The 23629-nt window shown below is 42.1% G+C and overlaps 2 protein-coding genes across 2 annotated transcripts; both read right to left on the reverse strand.

Annotated features, from left to right (window-relative positions):
- Positions 1-1276: 1276 nt before the first annotated feature.
- LOC310836108 (vomeronasal type-2 receptor 26-like) lies at positions 1277-23478 on the reverse strand (the record flags this gene model as incomplete). Its single annotated transcript, XM_083721015.1, has 6 exons — positions 1277-2175; positions 2354-2480; positions 3441-3671; positions 4463-5245; positions 6262-6553; positions 23270-23478. 6 exons carry the CDS (start codon positions 23476-23478, stop codon positions 1277-1279), a joined length of 2541 nt encoding a protein of 846 aa, XP_083577141.1.
- On the reverse strand, positions 12489-21725 carry LOC310839554 (vomeronasal type-2 receptor 26-like; the record flags this gene model as incomplete). Its single annotated transcript, XM_083728190.1, has 4 exons — positions 12489-13387; positions 13566-13692; positions 20570-20861; positions 21691-21725. The coding sequence occupies 4 exons, from the start codon at positions 21723-21725 to the stop codon at positions 12489-12491; spliced, it is 1353 nt and encodes a 450-aa protein (XP_083584316.1).
- Positions 23479-23629: the final 151 nt, after the last annotated feature.

The raw sequence follows: 23629 nt of genomic DNA on the forward strand, positions 1-23629 counted from the left end.
CCTCCATAGACCTCCATGGGGGATAGGAAGAGATCACTGTGGTTCTGATAATTGTAAGGGGAAGAAAGGTCTCCTCTGGGAGCAGGTGCAGAGCAGGAGAAAAACATGTTGACTCAAGAGACTAACAAGTTTCAAGGAGGTAGAAAGTTGAGTTTGGCTGAATATGATTGACATCAAAAATGCCCTGAAGCTGGATCAGGTGAAGGGCCCATAAAGTCCAGCATCTTATTCTCAAAATGGACAGCCAGTTGCCCCAAAGGGAAGCCCACAAGGAAGGGGTCAGAGCAGCAGCCCTTTCCCTACATGGGATTCCCAAAAACTAGCACTCACAGTCTTCCTGCCTCAAACAGTGGAGGGAGGCCATATTCATAAGGGCTAGTGGCTGTTTATAGCCTTATCCACCTCCATGATGTGGCCTAAATTTCTATTTTTATTTTAAACAAAATTCAAATACCACTTTATTGTAGATAGAGGTTTACAAAAAATAACCCAAGAAGGACAATAAATTTCTGGGGAAAAGACAACGATAAAAACAGATATATTTAGAAATCCAAACTATTGTTAAGTAAAAAGTTAAGCTAAAGAAAGATTAAAGAACATGTCAACTTTTACATGTCTACGTAGTTTATTAAGGTTTACAGAGAAAATTACAAAATTTATATACTTTCCCCTTTTAAAACCAAACCAAGACTTTTATATAGATACAATAAAACACAGAAAGGTGTGTGTGGGAAAGAGAGAGAGAGAGAGAGAGAATCTATAAACCTATAAACAAACCTTATTTTCAACCCTCAAATCCAGATGTCATTATTTCAATTTCTTTTTCAAGCAAAAAGTCTATGAGAGGTTTCCGGTCTTTAAAAATGTTAATAATGGCTTTCTCTGATTCAACATGTCAATTTTGCCAGCTCAGCTAAACCTGTTAGCTTTAACAGCCATTATTCCATTGTTGGTCATGATGTGTCCTTGCATCTTTGTGCATATAAAAGTTTCGCAGCCGTGAACATATACTGTAACAAAGGAGAACACACATTCTAGTTACCCCCCCCCCCAAACTAGACAGAGAGGCGGGTTCTCTTTAGACCCAGATACTACCCCTCCCTGACCCTCAGGTCTGCCCTGATGCTGCACCAAATACCCAGGTGGGCACAGCTGGATGAGGCCAACTCCAGCCTGTTCACTCTTCCACTCAAATCTCTGTGATATAGAGACAATCATCCTCAGGAAAGATGGATAATCTCTCTCTCTCTCCCTCCGCCTCCCTCCATCCCTCTGTTTAGTTTTTTGCTGTGAGGTACTCCTTCATGTTCAGTTCGGGCTTCAGTATAATAATGTAGCACTTGGGCATGAAGATGCAGCCCAGAAGCCCAGCAGTGGAAGCCAAGATGGAGAAGACCTGCACGGCTACCATGTATTTCCCCTTGGTGCTCAGGTAGGTGGGCACAAAGGACACCCAAACACTGCAGAAGACCAGCATGCTGAAGGTGATCAGCTTGGCTTCATTGAAGGCCCCAGGCAGCTTCCTGGCTAGGAAAGCCACCGTGAAGCAGATGGCCGCCAAGAAGCCCATGTAGCCAAGGGCAACATAAAACATGGCCACAGACCCTTCGTTGCATTGCAGGATGATCTCTGCAGGTTGGGAGCTCATGTCAGAGTTTGGGAATGGAGGAGAAACTCCCAGCCAGGTGGTGCAGATGACAACTTGCACACTGGAGCAGGAAATGACAATGGAGTTGGTCAGACTCTTGCCCAGCCATTTCCTCAGCCTGTTCCCTGGCTTGGTGGCCAAGAAGGCCAGAACCACAGTGATGGTTTTTGCCAACACAGAAGAGATGGCAGATGAGAAGACAATGCTGAAGACCGTTTGTCGGAGAAGACAGGTGACTTTCCTTGGCTGGCCTATGAAAAGGAAAGAGGACAAAAAGCAGAGGAGGAGGGAGAAGAGGAGGATGTAGGAGAGGTCCCTGTTGTTGGCTTTGACTAGGGGAGTTTCATTGTATTTCATGAATAGTCCCAAAATGCAGCCTGTGGTTGAGGATAAGAGTAGGGCGAAGGAAGCCAGGAGGATCCCCAAATAATCTTCATAGGACAAGAAGGTGATTGCTTTGGGGACACATTGACCTCGCTCCTTGTTTGGATGCTGATCTTCTGGACATTTGGTGCATTCACTGGCATCTGCACAGAGAAAGAAAGACTTCAGTATGTTAACATTAGTCATACACCTCAGAGCAGTCTGAATGCCGTTACAGTTGTGGGGAATGGTTGGCATATGGGAGAGATCAAGAAAGAACGCTATGTTCACTGGTAGAGAACCTTCAACCCATGGCTTCTTTCCACTGGTGTCGTGTCCTACCTTCCTGAGTGGAGATTGTCCCTTCTGAGCAGGGAGCACAGTCATAGCAGCACGGGGGTTTCCCTTCCTGAATCTTCTTGGCATATCCAGGGCAACAGCTCTGTGTGCATCTTGCATGAGGCGTGGTCTGGAAATAAATAGAAGGAGGAGCATCGAGCCTTTAGGAAATGGATTGTTGAGTTTTGGAAGGATCCCAGAATAATAATTATTATTATTATTTATACCCCACCCATCTGGCTGAGTTTCCCCAGCCACTCTGGGCAGCTTCCAGCACATACAGGGTGAGTCTTTTAAAAGATGCCCCGTGGAACATGTGTGAAAAGAATGCCCTGCCCTTTAGAGCTCCATGTTCCACGGGACCTCTTTTAAAAGACACACCCTGTTTAAAATTTAATGAAGGGTGAAACATTAAAAGCATCTTCCAATGGCCTAAAATGAGCTCAGACCCAATTAGGAGTGATCTCTTTTTTGCTTTTTGTGTTTCTGCTTCTTCCCTTTAACATTGATAAACTGCACTTTTCTATACATACAGACAGTACAGGCAGAAAGAAAGATATGAGGAACAAGAACCTAATGACAATCCTAGGATCAAAATAAGAATAAAAATGAGAATTGAACCAGCCTTCATATAAAATACTCCTACAAAATGGCGCACTAAACCCCTGACACAGTTGCCATCGCATCTGCTATGTGTTTGTGCAGTTGAGAAATAAAACTGGACTGACTGATTTCTGCTTTGCTTCAAAGGCAAAATGGCGTTGTTGAGGTTGGCATGAAGGCTGCACCTAGTGCAAAAATTGGCACCTAGTTTGCTCTTGAGGCACATCTGCACTTCCCATTTTCATTTTAGGAAGCTTTCCCAGCTGGATGAATATATATTTATTATAGCTGTTCATTTTGTAAGCCTCTTATTCATTGTCAATTTTTATAGATGCTTATTCAAGAGTGAGATCCATTAAGCTCAATGGGATTTAGCTCCAGGGAAGTGTCCATGATTGCAATAAAAGCCTCCTATGTACTGTTCAACAAGCTGCTAGAGTGTAGCAGGAATCATAGATATTAAAAAGGCACATAACATTTCTCCTACCTTCTTACACAGTGTGGGCCATACTATTGTTTCTGGGCTAATGGTGAACTTTAGATTTGAGGACTCCTGTCTCTCTATGCTCCCAATCTTCACACTAGCATGCGACTTATTAGGAAACAGCACCCAATTCACAATATCAAAGTCAATGGCCAGTGCCCCATTCTCATCCAAGTACTGTCCATCAGTTGAAGTATTCGAAGACAGATGGACTTCCTTCAAGAATGAATGAAGCTAGAACAACAGAGAAAACCATGTTGGATGGCATCCATTAGAAAAGATTGGTTATGATTTTGAGAAATTATGTAAAATTATGTATGGTCATCATGGAATTAATAAAGGTGGAACACAAAGTTCTAAGAAGGATGGAGTCATCTGTCTGCTACAGGATCCTGTTTTCTATAGCACCAGTCTTAAAGGAAACTATATAAAAAAGGCTATAAGCTTAAAAAGAAAAAAAGTAAAGGACCCCTGGACAGTTAAATCTAGTCGAATTCGATTTTGAGAGTGATGCTCATCTCCACTTTCAGGCCAAGGGAGCCGGCATTTGTCTGCAGACAGCTGTCCAAGTCATGTGGCCAGCATTACTAAACCACTTCTGGTGCAGAGAGGACCGGGACGAGTCCCAGAGCACATGGAAACGCGGTTTACCTTCCTGTCGCAGCAGTAGATATTTATCTACTCGCACTGATATGCTTTCAAACTGCTAGGTTGGCAGGAGCTGGGACAGAGCAACTGGAGCTCACTCTGTTGTGCAGATTGAACTGCCAACCTTGCGATCGACAAGAGATTCAGTAGTTTAGACCACAAGATGGCTATACAGTGGCACCAGAAACCTGGTAGTCACAGATTATAAAGACCTTTGAAGGTGAAAATCATTGGTTGGATATTCCTTCTATTTGTCACATGGGTACATGGCTGATGTCCCAGTTTTTCCAGGACACTTGTAGGGTATGCTATGCTCCTATCATGATGATTCCAGAGTTGGAAAATAAATCACAATCTTCAAAAGCGAGAGGCCATACCTGCCATGGCTGTAGACTTTGAGGTTCCATCTTGTCTCCTCCACCCACCATCAACCTCCGCTTTGATCTGGATGAATAGGCTGCATTCAAGGCCTGAGCCACAACTTGGACACTGTAGTAAGTGATATAACTGTCTTGGGAGTGGATCCCTTCAATCTCCTCCTGGGGCAGCTGCATCTGATTATCCTTCTCTCTGCATCTTTCCCAATTCCTCACAGATAAGGCATGCTTTGAATATGAACATACAAATGCTTTCTGCCAAGAAGCAGAAACTCTTGGCTCATAGTAGTCCTTTTTTGCCCCCTTTTTGGGCTTCATTACAAAGGACAAAGAACCATGGGCATATCGGAAGGCTTCCGTCTCATAAAACAAGATGTTATCCTGAAGACCGGTGGTGATCCAGACTTTCCCCCCAGTTTGTGTCCTTTCAAAGAAAGATTGTACCTCCATGATAGCATAAAATCCATACTGAGAATCTGTATAGTAAACAAATACATTGACTTGTCTCCACATGGCAGATGGCTCTTGAGGAAACCACAAGGAAGTTTTCCGTTGTACTCTTTCAGTGAAGGCAGCACAAATTTCCCTTTTGCTCATCAGAGGTGTCAAGGTGCTCAAGAACTTTTCTCCATTGCCATTGTCTGAAGCAAAGAGGCCGACCCATGTCCATCTGAAGTGTAGGAGGAGTTCGACCACCCCATTGTACTGAGCTTCTTCATTTGGGGCCATTGAGTTGACAAAAGGGGATTGTTTATTATCACGAAGAACAAAGCCAGAACTGAGCTGGTGACATAAGGGAAAGAGACTGATGCTTTGCTTTTCAGGACAAATTTAATTATCAACCTTATTTGAAATAAACTATTTTTATTTTATTTTAGCAATGTATTCCACTTAACTGCCATAGTCCCTAAGCAGTTAAGAAAGAGTTGATAGGGAAAAAACTCAAGAAGGTACATCTATTAAACCAAACTTCAATTAAAATGCCTGCAGGAATAATAATAAAAAATCTTCATCAGGCTGCATAAGGTCAATAGAGATGAGTCAGAATGGATCAGGTTACCTCTGGAGTAATATTGTGGCCAAAAACCTTAATAAAGATATTGTGCTACCTCACCTCTAACTCTTTCATTTGGCAAGATGTAGTTGTCCAAACATAATATTTTGTTAGCTAGAACTTCTGCAAGTTGTATTTTATCAATATTGGGGCACGATCAGCATAGGTCATTGGGTGGATTTCAGTTCCAGTCATTTTTGCTACTGGGAATGAAGTAATGGGGGAAAATCTCTATGGATATACGAATTGTGGACATGAGAATAGAAAGAGAGGTCTTTATCAGTAGGATGGTAGAATCTCCAAATATCTATAAAGCCATTTTCTTTCAATGATGTTTTATCGTGTTTTTAATATTCTGTTTGGAGCTGCTCAGAGTGGCTTTTGAAACCCAGCCAGATGGGCGGGGTATAATAATAATAATAATAATAATAATAATAATAATAATAATCGTATTGGCTACGTTGCCTTGCTTCAGATCATAGATGAAATCATAACACTGAAACACCTCCAAGTATAATTCCACCTTTAGCATGGCTTTTGGGGGGGGGGGTTGGTTATTTATTGTTTTGTAAATGCATATTGAAGATGATCTATATTGAAACAATTGTACATTTAGCATTAATTTCCTTTCTTACTATCATTTTGCTCAATTTATTTAATAAAATAGTTATATTATCCTCAGCAAAACTCGTTGTTTCATGAGATGGCAAATGTCAGGTGTGCCTGACTTGAAGCCCATTCTTACTTGTGGGATTTTGTAGATGCCCAACATGCCTGCAATGTGCATGGAGATGTCGGATTCACCCCGTTCAAGAACAGCCAGTAATGTTTTCTGCCTTCCACAGGTGTAGTTTGGGATATTGATTCTCCCACCAGAAAGCAGATCTGTCAGGGCATCCGAAGTGGTTCTTCCATCAAAATGGGTCTCATAGATGCTGTAGCCCAGGGTGATGTTGGGTAGGACCCTGGAGTTATGATTGACATCCTGAATTGCCAGCAAAAAGCAAAGAATTTGCCATCCCCTCTTAGTCACAAAACTGCAAAAATAATTATGTCACATATTCATGTTAGATGCAGTGAAATTGAGAGTCACATTCTTTTTTGTATAAATCAAAGCCAATGGGAAAGGAGCACAGTAAGTAGGGCAAAGTGTAGCAATGTCCACAGTATCTTTGCAGAAGAGAAGAATGGAGAAAAAACCAGGACACAAATCGGCCCCCTGAACCCACCACTAGCTCCAGTGGCAGAGGTGCCAACAGTATTTTATTCTGTGAACTGGCCTGAGATATTAGGATGAATGGCAGTATCTAAATTAATTGAATAAATAAATAAATAAATAAATAAATAAATAAATAAATAAATAAAAACTTGCACCTAAGATTGAGGAGGATGGCTGCACATATGACATCACATGCATGACATTTTGGGAGGAGCCAGGGAGCAGAGCCAAACACAGTTGCCGATGGCTCCTCATTTCTCACGCTCAACACATCCGGTCTGAGATGTCTCCATAAATAATGCTAAACTGCAAACAATGTTAATCTGAGTGAACAAAAATGATGGCTAATTGGGTAATATTGTCTCTGCTACCTTATTTTACTCCTAATCTTGAAGAGGCTTAATTATGAGCAACATAAATACCAGAACCCCCTTCATGGATCACTGCCTTGCTGTGGACAGGTCATAGTGGAGAGTTTTGACCAAACGTGATCCACCTGGAGCAGGAACCAGCAAGCCACTCCAGTATCCCTGCCAAGAAAACTCCATGGACAAAGACAACAGGCATATAAAAGTTATGACGCTGGAAGATGAGCCCCTCAGGTCGGAAGGCGTCCAACATGCTACTGGGGAAGAGCGGAGGGCAAGTACAAGTAGATTCAGAGCTGATGAAGCAGCTGGGCCAAAGCCGAAAGGACGCTCAGTTGCGGATATGCCTGGAAGCGAAAGGAAAGTCCAATGCTGTAAAGAAAAATATTGCATAGGAACCTGGAATGTAAGAACCATGAACCTTGGTAAGTTGGATGTGGTCAAAAATGAGATGGCAAGAATAAATATTGACATCCTGGGCATCAGTGAACTAAAATGGATGCGAATGGGCGAATTCAGTTTGGATGACCATCATATCTACTACTGTGGGCAAGAATCCCATAAAAGAAATGGAGTGGCCCTCAGAGTCAGCAAAAGAGTGGCAAACGCTGTACTGGGATGCAATCTCAAAAATGACAGAATGATCTTGATATGAATCCAAGGCAGACCTTTTAACATCACAGTAATCCAGGTATATGCACCAACTACTGGTGTTGAAGAAACTGAAATTCAGTAAAAACGAGACCTGAAGCTGACTGTGGCTCAGATCATCAGCTTCTTATAGCAAAATTCAAGCTTAAACTGAAGAAAGTAGGAAAAACCACAGGACAGGTTTAAGGATTTATATTTGGTGGAGAGAGTGCCTGAAGAACTATGGATGGATGTTCATAACATTATACAGGAGGCAGCAACAAAAAACCATCCCAATGAAAAGGAAATGCAAAAAAGCAAAGTGGCTGTCCAACGAGGCCTTACAAATAGCGGGGGAGAGAAGGCAAGCAAAATGCGAGGGAGATAGTGAAAGATACAGGAAGTTGAATGCAGATTTCCAAAAAATAGCAAGGAGAGACAAGGAGGCCTTCTTAAATGAGCAATGCAAAGAAATAGAGGAAAACAATAGAATGGGAAAAATCAGAGATCTGTTCAAGAAAATTGGAGATATAAAAGGAACATTTTGTACAAAGATTACCATAATAAAGGAGAAAAGTGGTAAGGACCTAACAGAAGCAGAAGACATCAAGAAGAGGTGGCAAGAATACACAGAGGAATTATACCAGAAAGATATGGATGCCTCGTACACCCCAGGTAGTGTGGTTGCTGACCTTGAGCCACACATCCTGGAGAATGAAGTCAAATGGGCCTTAGAAAGCACTGCTAATAACAAGACCAGTGGAAGTGATGGTATTCCAGCTGAACTATTTAAAATTTTAAAAGATGATGCTGTTAAGGTGCTACACTCAATATGCCAACAAGTTTGGAAAACTCAGCAGTGGCCAGAGGATTGGAGAAGATCAGTCTACATCCCAATCCCAAAGAAGGGCAGTGCCAAAGAATGCTCCAACTACCGCACAATTGCGCTCATTTCACACGCTAGCAAGGTTATGCTTAACATTCTACAAGGCAGGCTGCAGCAGTATGTGGACCAAGAACTCCCAGAAGCGCAAGCTGGATTTCAAAGGGGCAGAGGAACCAGAGACCAAATTGCAAACATGCGCTAGTTTATGGAGAAAGCTAGAGAGTTCCAGAAAGACATCCACTTCTGCTTCATTGACTATGCAAAAGCCTTTGACTATGTCGACCACAGCAAACTATGGCAAGTTCTTAAAGAAATGGGAGTGCCTGATCACCTCATCTGTCTCCTGAGAAATCTCTATGTGGGACAAGAAGCTACAGTTAGAACTGGATATGGAACAACTGATTGGTTCAAAATTGGGAAAGAATTCCCCTTAATCAATGGCTTGACAACATGACAACACTGGCAACGTATGAACAGACAGCTTATAGACACAGACTTTCTTGGTATAAATGCAACAGTACCGTATTTGGAATGTGTTTACACAGAATATATTAGGTTATTGTATGGTAATGTAACAGTATTTTTTCTCTTTTTTCATTCTTACTCACTTTTTTCCTCATTTCTTTCTCACCCTATCTTTTTATAAATCAAATGCTTCTAATATTCTTTTCAATAAAATCTCTGACACTCAGCAGCTTTTCATGTCTTAGAATCCTCCACCCCACGAGGGCTGGGAAGATTGGGGAAGTCTGGCTCCACTTTGTCCAGTGGTCAGTAGCTGCCACTGTATCTTAGATCTTCTCCAGGCATTATATATCTCACAAACATTGCTTCCCATAAAATGGTTGGCATGTTTGGAATCAAAGCATTAGAGGAGCACCTGCCTAAGCATAGTAGGGAGTTACAGTTTTCAGTTCCATAGATTGCTTTAATAATAATAATAATAATAATAATAATAATAATAATAATAATAACAACAACAACAACAACAATTTTATTTATACCCCACCCTCCCCAGCCAAGACCAGGCTCAGGGCGGCTAACACCAGTATAAAAACAATTGATTAAAATACAGCTTAAAAACAAGATTAAAATACAACATTAAAATGCAGCCTCATTTCAGTAGACCCTCAGATCAAAAACTTTTTGGGGATGAAAACGACAAACCTTCACCATGGCCGACTATCCAGACTGGTCCTACATGGGCCAGAAAAAAGCCAGGGGAGTCCCCAAATAGGAGTTCCATCACAGAAGGAGAAAAGAAAAAGAAAGAGGGAAATGGGTTCAAGTTGATTCCAAGCCAAAGGCCAGGCAGAACAACTCTGTCTTACAGACCAAGAAATGCTCCAAGGTTCCATGAGACACAATGAAAGAATGAATTTCATTTGGCTAACTACAGAAAACCTGCAATAGGCCTATTCCATAGACCTCCATAGACCTCTAGGAGCCCGTAGACCTCCAGGAGGTCTTTCATCTCAGAGGGGCTGACCCAGGTGCATCATGAGACCAGGAGTGCAGCAGAAACACATCAATACATTACTCACGCAGACATCCAGTTCAAAGGGGTTCTGTAGAAGTTGAAGGGGTACTGCTCTCCAATGATTTTTGCAGATACTAATGCACTAATGAGATGGTTTCCTGGCCTGTAAAAATTCGCAGCGTAATTGACATCCCTGTTCAGATTCAGTGAGCATTTTGCCTTCTGCTGCATCCCGTAGGTTACAAGAGGGAGCAACAAGAGCAGTGTTATCATTCTGAATCCTCCTGCTACACGTCCCCTCTGACTGTTCCTCTCAACTCCATAGCCAGCTAATCAGAAGAAGCCTAAACTCCTGTAAAGACGTTTCCAGCTCTGGCTCCAGAGACAAAGAGGAAAGGATATAGCTGAGTGGTAGAGCATTGGTTTGCACCCAAAAAGTGCCAGGTTCAACCTCTCCTAACTGCTCCTAACTGTTCCAGGTAGGGCTTGGAGCATCCTTTACTTGGAGAGCTGTTACCAGTCAGTAGATAGTACTAAGCTAGAAGGCAGCTTCCTATATTTTGATTAAGCTACACAAGGACTTATCTCCTCCACCCTTTCACCTGACCTTGACTACAAGGACTCTGAGGCACACAAAATATTTTATATATCAAACTTTTCAGGCACGGTGGAGTAAATAACCTCCTGCTGCTCTTGATCGTGATGTTTGTGTTATTGTTCCCAAAGGCAGCATTTGAAGGGTGTTCATGGGGGATAGGAAGAGATCACTGTGGTTCTGATAATTCTAAGGGGAAGAAAGGTCTCCTCTGGGAGCAGGTGCAGAGCTGGAGAAAAACATGTTGACTCAAGAGACTGACAAGTTTCAAGGAGGTAGAAAGTGGAGTTTGGCTGAATATAATGGTAAAGGTAAAGGTACCCCTGCCCGTACGGGCCAGTCTTGCCAGACTCTGGGGTTGGTGTGCCCATCTCACTCAAGAGGCCGGGGGCCAGCGCTGTCCGGAGACACTTCCGGGTCACGTGGCCAGCGTGACATCGCTGCTCTGGCGAGCCAGAGCCGCACACGGAAACGCCGTTTACCTTCCTGCCAGTAAGCGGTCCCTATTTATCTACTTGCACCCGGAGGTGCTTTCGAACTGCTAGGTTGGCAGGCGCTGGGACCGAGCAGCGGGAGCGCACCCCGCCGCAGGGATTCGAACCGCCGACCTTTCGATCGGCAAGTCCTAGGCACTGAGGCTTTTACCCACAGCGCCACCTGCGTCCCATTTGGCTGAATATGATTGCCATCAAAAATGCCCTGAAGCTGGATCAGGTGAAGGGCCCATAAAGTCCAGCATCTTATTCTCAAAATGGACAGCCAGTTGCCCCAAAGGGAAGCCCACAAGGAAGGGGTCAGAGCAGCAGCCCTTTCCCTACATGGGATTCCCAAAAACTAGCACTCACAGTCTTCCTGCCTCAAACAGTGGAGGGAGGCCATATTCATAAGGGCTAGTGGCTGTTTATAGCCTTATCCACCTCCATGATGTGGCCTAAATTTCTATTTTTATTTTAAACAAAATTCACATACCACTTTATTGTAGATAGAGGTTTACAAAAAATAACCCAAGAAGGATAATAAATTTCTGGGGAAAAGACAACGATAAAAACAGATATATTTAGAAATCCAAACTATTGTTAAGTAAAAAGTTAAGCTAAAGAAAGATTAAAGAACATGTCAACTTTTACATGTCTACATAGTTTATTAAGGTTTACAGAGAAAATTACAAAATTTATATACTTTCCCCTTTTAAAACCAAACCAAGACTTTTATATAGATACAATAAAACACAGAAAGGTGTGTGTGGGAAAGAGAGAGAGAGAGAGAGAGAGAGAATCTATAAACCTATAAATAAACCTTATTTTCAACCCTCAAATCCAGATGTCATTATTTCAATTTCTTTTTCAAGCAAAAAGTCTATGAGAGGTTTCCGGTGTTTAAAAATGTTAATAATGGCTTTCTCTGATTCAACATGTCAATTTTGCCAGCTCAGCTAAACCTGTTAGCTTTAACAGCCATTATTCCATTGTTGGTCATGATGTGTCCTTGCATCTTTGTGCATATAAAAGTTTCGCAGCCATGATCATATATGATGATTCCAAAGAGGAACACACATTCTAGTCCCCCCCCCCAACTAGACAGAGACGTGGGTTCGCTTTAGACCCAGATACTACCCCTCCCTGACCCTCAGGTCTGCCCTGATGCTGCACCAAATACCCAGGTGGGCACAGCTGGATGAGGCCAACTCCAGCCTGTTCACTCTTCCACTCAAATCTCTGTGATATAGAGACAATCATCCTCAGGAAAGATGGATAATCTCTCTCTCTCTCCCTCCATCTCCCTCCATCCCTCTGTTTAGTTTTTTGCTGTGAGGTACTCCTTCATGTTCAGTTCGGGCTTTAGTATAATAATGTAGCACTTGGGCATGAAGATGCAGCCCAGAAGCCCAGCACTGGAGGCCAATATAGAGAAGACCTGCACAGCTACCATGTATTTCCCCTTGGTGCTCAGGTAGGTGGGCACAAAGGACACCCAAACACTGCAGAAGACCAACATGCTGAAGGTGATCAGCTTGGCTTCATTGAAGGCCCCAGGCAGATTCCTGGCTAGGAAAGCCACCGTGAAGCAGATCGCCGCCAAGAAGCCCATGTAGCCAAGGGCAGCATAAAACATGGCCACAGACCCTTCATTGCATTGCAGGATGATCTCTCCAGGTAAGGAGCTCATGTCAGAGTCTGGGAATGGAGGAGAAACTCCCAGCCAGGTGATGCAGATGACAACTTGGACAGTGGAACAGGAAATGACAATGGAGTTGGCCAGACTCTTCCCCAGCCATTTCCTCAGCCTGTTCCCTGGCTTGGTGGCCAAGAAGGCCAGAACCACAGTGATGGTTTTTGCCAAGACAGAAGAGATGGCAGATGAGAAGACAATGCTGAAGACCGTTTGTCGGAGAAGACAGGTGACTTTCCTTGGCCGGCCTATGAAGAGGAAAGAGGACAAAAAGCAGAGGAGGAGGGAGAAGAGGAGGATGTAGGAGAGGTCCCTGTTGTTGGCTTTGACTAGGGGAGTTTCATTGTATTTCATGAATAGTCCCAAAATGCAGCCTGTGGTTGAGGATAAGAGTAGGGTGAAGGAAGCCAGGAGGACCCCCAAATAATCTTCATAGGACAAGAAGGTGATTGCTTTGGGGACACATTGACCTCGCTCCTTGTTTGGATGCTGATCTTCTGGACATTTGGTGCATTCACTGGCATCTGCACAGAGAAAGAGAGACTTCAGTATGTTAACATTAGTCATACACCTCAGAGCAGTCTGAATGCTGTTACCATTGTGGGGAATGGTTGGCATATGGGAGAAATCAAGAAAGAACGCTATGTTCTCTGGTAGAGAACCTTCAACCCATGGCTTCTTTCCACTGGTGTCGTGTCCTACCTTCCTGAGTGGAGATTGTCCCTTCTGAGCAGGGAGCACAGTCATAGCAGCACGGGGGTTTCCCTTCCTGAATCTTCTTGGCATATCCAGGGCAACAGCTCTGTGTGCATCTTGCATGAGGCGTGGTCTGGAAATCAATAGGAGGAGGAGCATCGAGCCTTTAGGAAATGGATTGTTGAGTTTTGGAAGGATCCCAGAATAATAATTATTATTATTATTTATACCCCACCCATCTGGCTGAGTTTCCCCAGCCACTCTGGGCAGCTTCCAGCACATACAGGGTGAGTCTTTTAAAAGATGCCCCGTGGAACATGTGTGAAAAAATGCCCTGCCCTTTAGAGCTCCATGTTCCACGGGACCTCTTTTAAAAGACACACCCTGTTTAAAATTTAATGAAGGGTGAAACATTAAAAGCATCTTCCAATGGCCTAAAATGAGCTCAGACCCAATTAGGAGTGATTTCTTTTTTGCTTTTTGTAGAGCAGCATGGCTGTGAAATCTCTTTAGTGTTTCTGCTTCTTCCCTTTAACATTGATATACTGCACTTTTCTATACATACAATCCAAGGAGCATGAAAGATATGAGGAACAAGAACCTAAAAGCAATGCTAGGATCAAAATAAGCACAAACATCAGAATTGAACCAGCCTTCATATAAAATACTCCTACAAAATGGCGCACTAAACTCCTGACCCAGTTGCCATCGCATCTGCTATGTGTTTGTGCAGTTGTGAGATTATGCTGGACTGACTGATTTCTGCTTTGCTTCAAAGGCAAAATGGCATTGTCGAGGTTGGCATGAAGGCTGAACCTAGTGGAAAAATTAGCGCCTAGTTTTCTCGTGAGGTATATCTGCCAGTATATGGAAACATCACCGCTGCAGACAGACAGATTGTTGACATCACATGATGTGCCTATCTGTGGGAAAGAAGAATTTCCCAGGACGTTCACAGGCTGGATAAGTCTTTGTGAAGAGCGTAATTTGAAACCTTCTGTGTGCGCATGTTCAAGATGTTTGTTAGACGTGCTGGAAGAACTGAACTGAAAGGACGTGTTTTTCTCTAGTGCTGTAATGTCAGAAATAAACATCATGTAAATAGATTTCTGACTTATTTTCTTTCCCCTGTGGAAGCAGGAGGGAGGGGTTGTGCATTTTACCCACGCTTGGGAAAATGTCGCCTATCAAAATCTCCCTGGTCTGTCTGGATATCAGCCAGAGGAGGTTACCGGTAAGCAAGCTCCGAGGACAGTGAGAGGGGCCAGCCACAGAGGAGGGGGCTTGCAAATCAACAATATCTGCACTTCCCATTTTCATTTTAGGAAGCTTTCCCAACTGGATGAATATATATTTATCATAGCTGTTCATTTTGTAAGCCACTTTTTCACTGTCAAATTTTATAGATGCTTATTCAAGAGGGAGATCCTTTAAGCTCAATGGGATTTAGCTCCAGGGAAGTGTCCATGACTGCAATAAAAGCCTCATATGTAATGTTCAACAAGCTGCTAGAGTGTAGCAGATATCAGAGATATTAAAAGGCACATAACATTTCTCCTACCTTGTTACACAGTGTGGGCCATACTATTGTTTCTGGGCTAATGGTGAACTTTAGATTTGAGGACTCCTGTCTCTCTATGCTCCCAATTTTCACACTAGCATGAGAATTATTAGGGAACAGCACCCAATTCACAATATCAAAATCAATGGCCAGTGCCCCATTCATATCCAAGTACTGTCCATCAGCTGAAGTATTGACTTTCTTCAAGAATGAACGAAGCTAGAACAACAGAGAAAATCACGTTGGATGGCATCCATTAGAAAAGATTGGCTATGATTCTGAGAAATTATGTAAAGAATGGTCATTATGGATTTAGTAAAGGTGGAACTCAAAGTTCTAAGAAGGATGCAGTTATCGTTCTACTACAGGATCCTTTTCTATAGCACCCGTCTTAAAGGAAACTATATCAAATTGCTATAATGTAAAAGAAGAAGAAGAAGAATAAAAAGATCCCGGATGGTTAAGTCCAGTCAAATTTGACTTTGGGGTGTGGCGCTCTTCTCCACTTTCAGGCCGAGGGAGCTGACATTTGTCTGCAGACAGCTTTCCAAGTCATGTGGTCAGCTTGACTAGACCACTTCTGGTGCAGGGAGGACTGTGACGAGTCCCAGAGCACACAGAAATGCTGTCTACCTTCCCACCTTTTTATCTACCTTTTTATCTACTCACACTGGCAAGCTTTCAAACCACTAGGTTGGCAGGAGCTGGGACAAAGCAACAGGAGCTCACCACCAATCGGCAAGAGGCCCAGTAGTTTAGACCCTGGCAGTCATAGATTATAAAGATGTTTGGAGGTGGAAATCATTGGTTGGATATTCCTTCCATTTGTCATATGCACATGAGAAAAAAATGGGATGTCCCAGTTTTTTCAGGACACTTGTAGGGTATGCTATGTTCTTATTATGATGATTCCAGAGTTGGTAAATAGATCACAATCTTCAAAAGCGAGAGACAATTTCTGTAATCTACCCCCCACTCTTTAACCCAAATCTAATTTTAATCCCCCTTGCCCCCCACTTTCACACTTTATGTCAGCGCAACTGAATAGGTCCGATGTAGACAATGTAAAGTGAGAAACACCAGCAACAATGGTTTGCAGCCGGCTCAGGAAGGACTTGTGGAGTAGCTATAATGCTCAGTAGAGACCTGAACCTCAGAGCCATGACAGTGCTAAAAGACAAAAGAGACTGATTCATTTTTGCTAAAGGGACACTAGACAGCAAAACTAAACTGAGAATTGGGTCCATATATGCCCCAAAAACAAAACTAGAGTTCATCCAAAAAACCCCAAAACCCCTAAACAAATTCCTCTCCTCCAAAGAAGAATCAATCCTGGGTGGTGACATCAACCTAAATATGAGAAGTATCTCTCTGAAAACCCCCACCTTAAATCCCCATGGGCATGTAGGGTGTGTGTGTGTGTGTGTGTGTGTGTGTGTGTGTGTGTGTGTGTGTGTGATGCAAGAGGCCATACCTGCCATGACTGTAGACTTTGAAGTTCCATCTTGCCTCCTCCACCCACCATCAACCTCCGCTTTGATCTGGATGAATAGGCTGCATTCAAAGCCTGAGCCACAACTTGGACACTGTAGTAAGTGATATAACTGTCTTGGGAGTGGATTCCTTCAATCTCCTCCTGGGGCAGCTGCATCTGATTCTCCTTCTCTCTGCATCTTTCCCAATTCCTCACAGATAAGGGGTGCTTTGAATATGAACAACCAAATGCTTCATGCCAATAAGCAGAAGCTTTTGGCTCATAGTAGTCCTTTTTTGCTTCCTTTTTGGTCTTCATTACAAAGGACAAAGAACCATGGGCATATCGGAAGGCTTCTGTCTCATAAAACAAGATGTTGTCCTGAACACCTGTGGTGATCCAGACTTTCCCCCCAGTTTGTGTCCTTTCAAAGAAAGATTGTACCTCTATGATAGCATAAAATCCATTCTGAGAATCTGTATAGTAAACAAATACATTGACTTGTCTCCACATGGCAGATGGCTCATGAGGAAACCATAAGGAAGTTTTCCGTTGTACTCTTTTAGTGAAGGCAGCACAAATTTCCCTTTTGCTCATCTTAGGCATCAAGGTGTTCAGGAACTTTTCTCCATTGTCATTGTCTGAAGCAAGGAGGCCGACCCATGTCCATCTGAAGTGCAGGAGGAGCTCAACCACCCCATCATACTGAGCTGCTTCATTTGGAACCATGCAGTTGACAAAAGGCGACTGTTTTTTATCGTGAAGAACAAAGCCAGAACTGAGCTGGTGAGAGAAGGGAAAGAGACCGATGCTTTGCTTTTCAGGATGAAGATTAGATGACAAATTTAATCAACACCTTATTTGAAAAAGAGTATTTCAATTTTACTTTTCCAATGTACTGCACTTTACTGCAGTTGTCACTAAGCAGTTAAGAAAGAGTCAATAGGGAAAAAACCAAGAAACTATTAAACCAAACTTCAATTAAAATGCCTGCAGCATTAATGATAACAAGTCTTCATCAGGCCGCATAAGTTCAGTATAGAAGGGCCCTGTTTGACCTCAACTGGAAGGGAGTTATATAAAATTGGTCCCACAATAATCCGCACGCAGCTCAGGTTGGAAACAAGCTGTGCAACTGAGCCACAAACTATTTAAATAATTCAGGCTGCTTCCCAAAAATGGAAGGAGGACATTTCTAAGTTTATCTGGCAGGGGGAAAGCCAGGAATTAAACATAAAATTTCCATAGACATAATTGAAAGAAGAGGCTTTGCCCTGCTAGACTTGCAAATGTATTATGAGGCAGCCTGCTTCTGCTGGTTAAAAGAATGGATTACTGGATAATGCAGACATCCTGGATTTAGAAGGTCAGGATCTAAAATTTGTCTGGCATGCATGTCTTTGGTATGGGAAGGCAAAAATTTCTAAAAGTTTTATGAACCATATTCTAAGGGAGAATCTATATAGAGTTTGGGAGGAAATATAAAAATCTGCTGGAAAAGAAAACACCTTTATGATTATCTCCTATAGAGGCTATTAGAATCAAGAGAGTCAATGTGGATAGGCAGTGGGGGCAACCTACAGAGAATTGCTACAATTTACAGAGGGGAACCTAAACTGAAATCAATGGAAAATGTAAAGAGCCATGTTACGGGTTGGTTACAATATCATCAGTTACATGAAATGTTTAAAACAGAAAGGAAAAATGACTTTTTAGACCAAAGCTTGACATTTGAAAAAGATCTACAAAATAAAGAAAAACTTTTATCTAAAATGTACAATCTCTTATTAGATTGGGAAACAAAAGACGAGCTTCTCAAAGCTTCTATGACACACTAGGCAATGGATATAGATCAAAATATAGACTTTAGCCTCTGGGAAAAACTTTGGAAAAGTGATTTGAAGTTCACAGCATGTTATTCTTTGAAGGAGAACTACATGAAAATGATTTACAGAAGGTATCTAATTCCGAGTAGGCTTGCTAAGATGTATACGACTGAATCAGATAAGTGCTGGAGTTGCTAGGAGGTTGATGGTATGTTCTGTCACATGTGGTGGACTTGTAAAAGGGTAAAAGAGTATTGGGAAATGATTCATAATAAAATAAAATAATAAAATAAAATAAAATAATAAATAAAATAAAATAAATGTTTAAAGGTACCTTCCCAAAAAAGCCAGAGTCCTTTTTGTCTGGGATAATTCAGACGGAAATTTCCAAGTGTCAAAAAAAAGTTATTTATGTATGCCACTACTGTCACCTGTGTTTTGTTAGCCCAGAAATGGAAAATGGGAGAGGTCGCAACCAAAGAAGAATGGCAACTTAAACTGGTGGAATATGCACAACTTGCAGATTTAACAAATAGAATAAGAAGAACATACATTTAAAGAAGATAGGAAAATGTTTATTGAATATATGGGGGAAATTGTGTACACCTGAAATGCTGGCAGCATTCAGATAAATTCAACAGTGTAAATAAGTTTTGCTGGATGTAATAATGGAATACTGAATGGTTTAGTTTTGTAAAATATGCAGAGATTAATGTTATGCAAAATGAACTATGGAAAGAGAAGAAGGGAAGTCACTGATATTGCAAGGATGTTTAAATTAGTATTTTAATTGTAAAACAGAAAATCATACACACACACACACATTGATTTTTATCGTGTATGTGATTTTATACTATTTAATTTTGTTCTGAACTTTTAATTTTTGTAATTGGTGTTTTTATCTTGATATTGGTCATTGAAAATAATAAAACAACTATACTATACATTTTTGAAGGATTCTTTCTAGAAAGGGCCATTCAACCCTATCCAAAGTCCCCCCCCCCCCATGTTTGAAACCAGTAAGATTGGTTTTAGCTTAATTTTTTACTGAATTCGAAGCAGTCAGTAATTCTTTTTATTTTCTCTCATAGTTTCCTTTTTTTATAAAGCTGCTTTTGTGTGGATATACCGGTACATACTTATGTATAGTATAAATCAAAAGTTTAGCAATTACTTAGGACCATATCTTGCCACCTTGGTTTAGCAAAGGAAGTTTTCTATATGATTCAGCAAGTTTAGGTCCATTTGTTAAGAATAGCTGTAATTATGGCTTCTGAACTCTAGGAGGTTTATTGGGGGAAAGATTTGTAGATCAATGCTTCATTAACTTATTATTTTTTCAGTGGAAAGTTTATAAAGGTTGCTTCTGAATAAACTATGCTTTGTTCCTCTTCCTTGGTGACTTATGACTCTCAGAGAAACTTTGAGATATTGAGCTGAAACTTTAGGCTTGAGCATTGCCCTTTTTTTCTAGAAAAATGGTGCTGGTCCTCACCATGGAGTTCCCTTCTTGGCCGGCTGGCTGTGGGCTAGGCTCAGGGTTATATTGTGTTACTTCACCTCAATTTCATTTGGCAGGACGTAGTTGTCCAAACAAGCTCGAAGCTTCCAGCATGAGTTTGACTAAACTGCGGGAGGCAGTGGAAGACAGGAGTGCCTGGCGTGCTCTGGTCCAAGGGATCATGAAGAGTCAGACACAACTAAACGACTAAACAACAACAAGTTGTCCAAACATAATCAGCATAAGTCATTGGGTGGATTTCAGTTTCAGTCATTTTTGCTTCTGGGAATGAAGCAATTGGTGAAGATCTCTATGGATGTATGAATTGTGAACATGAGAATAGAAAGCGAGGTCTTTATCACTAGAGTGGTAGAATCTCCAAATATCTATAAAGCCATTTTCTTCCATTATTCTTCTTAGCATGGCTTTTAATACATTATTTTTAGAGTTGGAAAATTAAAAAAGATTGGCTATTTATTGTTTTGTAAATGCATATTGAAGAATATCTATTTTGAAGCAGTTGTGCATTTAGCATTATGTTCCTTTCTTACTATCATTTTGCTCAATTTATTTATTAGAATAGTTATAGCATCCTCAGCATAACTTGTAGGTTCATGAAATGGCAAATGACTTGAAGACCATTCTTACTTGTGGGATTTTGTAGATGCCCAACATGCCTGCAATGTGCATGGAGATGTCGGATTCACCCCGTTCAAGAACAGCTAGTAATGTTTTCTGCCTTCCACAGGTGTAGTTTGGAATATCAATTTTCCCACCAGCAAGCAGATCTGTCAGGGCATCAGAAGTGGTTCTTCCATCAAAAAGGGTCTCATAGATGCTGTAGCCCAGGGTGATGTTGGGTAGGAGTTTGGGTTTATGATTGACATCCTGAACAGCCAGCACGAAGTTAAGAATTTGCCATGCCCTCTTATTCACAAAACTGTAAATAGAATTATGACACATAGTCATGTTCAGTTCAGTGAAATTGAAAGTCACATTCTTTTTTGTGTAAATCAAAGCAAATGGGTAAGGAGCCCAGTAAGTAGAGAAAAGTGGGGCGATGCCCATGGTATCTTTGCAGGAGAGGAGAATGGAGAAAAAACCAGGACACAAATCAGCCCCCTAAACCCACCACCAGCTCCAGCGACAGAGGTGCCAAGAATATTTTATTCTGTGAACTGGACCGAGATCTTAGGATGAATGGCAGTATATAAATTGAATGAATGAATGAATGAATGAATGAATGAATAAACTTGAACCTAAGATTGAGGAGGACGGTTGTGCATATGACATCACATGCATGACTTGTGACATCACATGACATTTTGGGAGGAGCAGGGGACAGAGACAAACACAGTTGCCGATGGCTCCTCATTTCTCACTGCATGGAGGAACTTTCTCTCTCACACACAAAATGGATCACTTTGAAAAGTGAACACTAATTGTTTCATGTGTTCAAACGATTACAAAGGCAAGTCAAAGCATGTAGACATATAGATTTACTAGTTCTGAAGTTGCTCCAGCAAGGAACAAGCTGAAACCGAGCCCTTAATTGTTGGCCCCACCTTTGTTGCTCGACTGAAAGGACCCAGCTTTCTTCAATGACCTTTTACACTGACAGAGCAAGGGGGCCTCTGGTCTGACTGAGTCTCCTGCAGTGGCGTCCTTCAAGTCAGAAGTTGGTGGTGCCCCATCCTCGGGAGAACAGAGGTTTGAGCCCCACAGGCTCACTTCAAGGTGCTTCTAGGGCTGGCCTTGCGTGGGCTTACCCGTTGGCTTCAAAGTTCTCTCCTTCCTCCTTCATGAAGAGGAGGAATCCAACTACAAAAGCATGACTCAAATTGACTCATCAGTGTCCTGAAGCAGCTGGCAGACTTCAATGTTGCGTTTGGCTAGTTAAAGCACCAACACCTTTCTCTGAAGTCACTGCCTTCTTCTAGGCCTCAGGAATACAAGCTATGAGAATTTCTCCTCAGGGCTCACCAGTGTCTGGTGGTAGAAATGTCTCCTCAGGGTTCAGGGGAGGAGATGCAAGTTTTGGTACCTGTAACTCCACAGGGGAAGGACCAGGATGTCCAGCCATCTCCTGTTTAAGGACTCTGTCACTGAAGGTTACTGTTTTTTGGCTATGACGCCACCAAGTCTGACTCTCATGCATGGCTGCAAGATGCATATATCCCCCACAATGAATACAAGGTTGTTATTGGGACGACTTGTATATTTCCCCCATTCAAGTGTGATTTGAAATTGTGGGGAGAGGAAACACAACTCAACCATTCTTCCTCATTTGCCACTTTGCCACGATTCATTATTTTTTAAGCAACAGCAATAATGAACAAGGCGGTTCTTTTGCAGCATTTCTATAGCTGTCCATGATTAACACAGTGAACTGCCCTGTCATAAGGCACTGATGGACTCAAAATCAAAACTACTCTGTCTGCTTCTTGGCTCCGGTCCGAACAGATTGGTAGCGCAATAGATCATGTTTTACAGGGCTGATTCACCAACGCCTCTCCCTCTGGGGCATCCTCTGCTCGATAATATTTTGGCTATGTACCATTCTATTTTCATTCTTACTTTCTTCCTTCCACATTTCTTTCCCACCCTATATTTTATAAGTAAAATGATTATAATATCTACTTAAATAAAATCTCTCACACTCAGAGCCTTCCATGGCATGGAATCCTCTTCTCCATTACAGGAAGGGAAGATTGGGGAAGCCCTGCTCCACTTTGTCCAGTGGTTAGTAGCTACCACTTTATCTAAGGTCTTCTCCAGGCATTATATATCTCACAAATATTGCTTCCCATAAAATGGCTGGCATGTTTGGAATCAAAGCATGAGAAGAACACCTACCTAAGCATAGTAGAGGGTTACAGTTTTCAGTTGCATAGATTGCTTTGAGCCTGGGGGAAATAATTGTCCATTGAAAATTGTGCTCCCCATCTATCATTGCACCCAGCTATAAAGGACAAGCCTGCCATTTAACATTCACTCACTTTTGAGTGAGAGAACCAACCTTCCATTCATCTCAAGGTGAGGGTAGTGGCTCAGTCCTGGGCCATGAATTCATAAACCTCCAGAAGATTTTATCAGGTTGAGAGTGGGAGAACTCCAAAGTTTTCCTGCCAAAAAATGCTTCAAGGTTCCATGAGACACAATGAAAGAATGAATCTCATTTTGCTAACTACAGAAAACCTGCAACAGGCACACCCCATAGACCTCCAGGACCCCACAGACCTCCAGGAGAGACCCACCCTAGCTTCAGTCACTTTAATCTCAGAGGGGCTGACCCATGTGCATCAAGAGAACTGGAGTGTAGCAGAAACACATCAATATATTACTCACGCATCAACAAAGTTCAAGGGGGTTCTGGAGAAGGTGAAGGGCAAACGATCTCCAATGAATCTTGAAGATACAATCCCACTAATGAGATAGTTTCCTGGCCTGTAAAAATTCACAGCATGATTGTAATCTTTGATCAGATTCAGTGAGCATTTTGCTTTCTGCTGCATCCCGTAGGTTACAAGAGGGAGCAACAAAAGCAGTGTTATCATTCTGAATCCACCTGCTACACTTCCCTTCTGTCTGTTTCTCTGAACTCCACAGCCAGCTAATCAGAAGAAGCCTAAACTCTTGCATAGACGTTTCCAGCTCTGGCTTCAGAGACAAAGAGGAAGGTATTTCGCTCAGTGGTAGATCTTTGAC

The sequence above is a fragment of the Podarcis gaigeae genome (assembly GCF_964106915.1).
Source record: "Podarcis gaigeae genome assembly, chromosome: 2".
In the NCBI taxonomy this organism is placed as follows: domain Eukaryota; kingdom Metazoa; phylum Chordata; class Lepidosauria; order Squamata; family Lacertidae; genus Podarcis; species Podarcis gaigeae.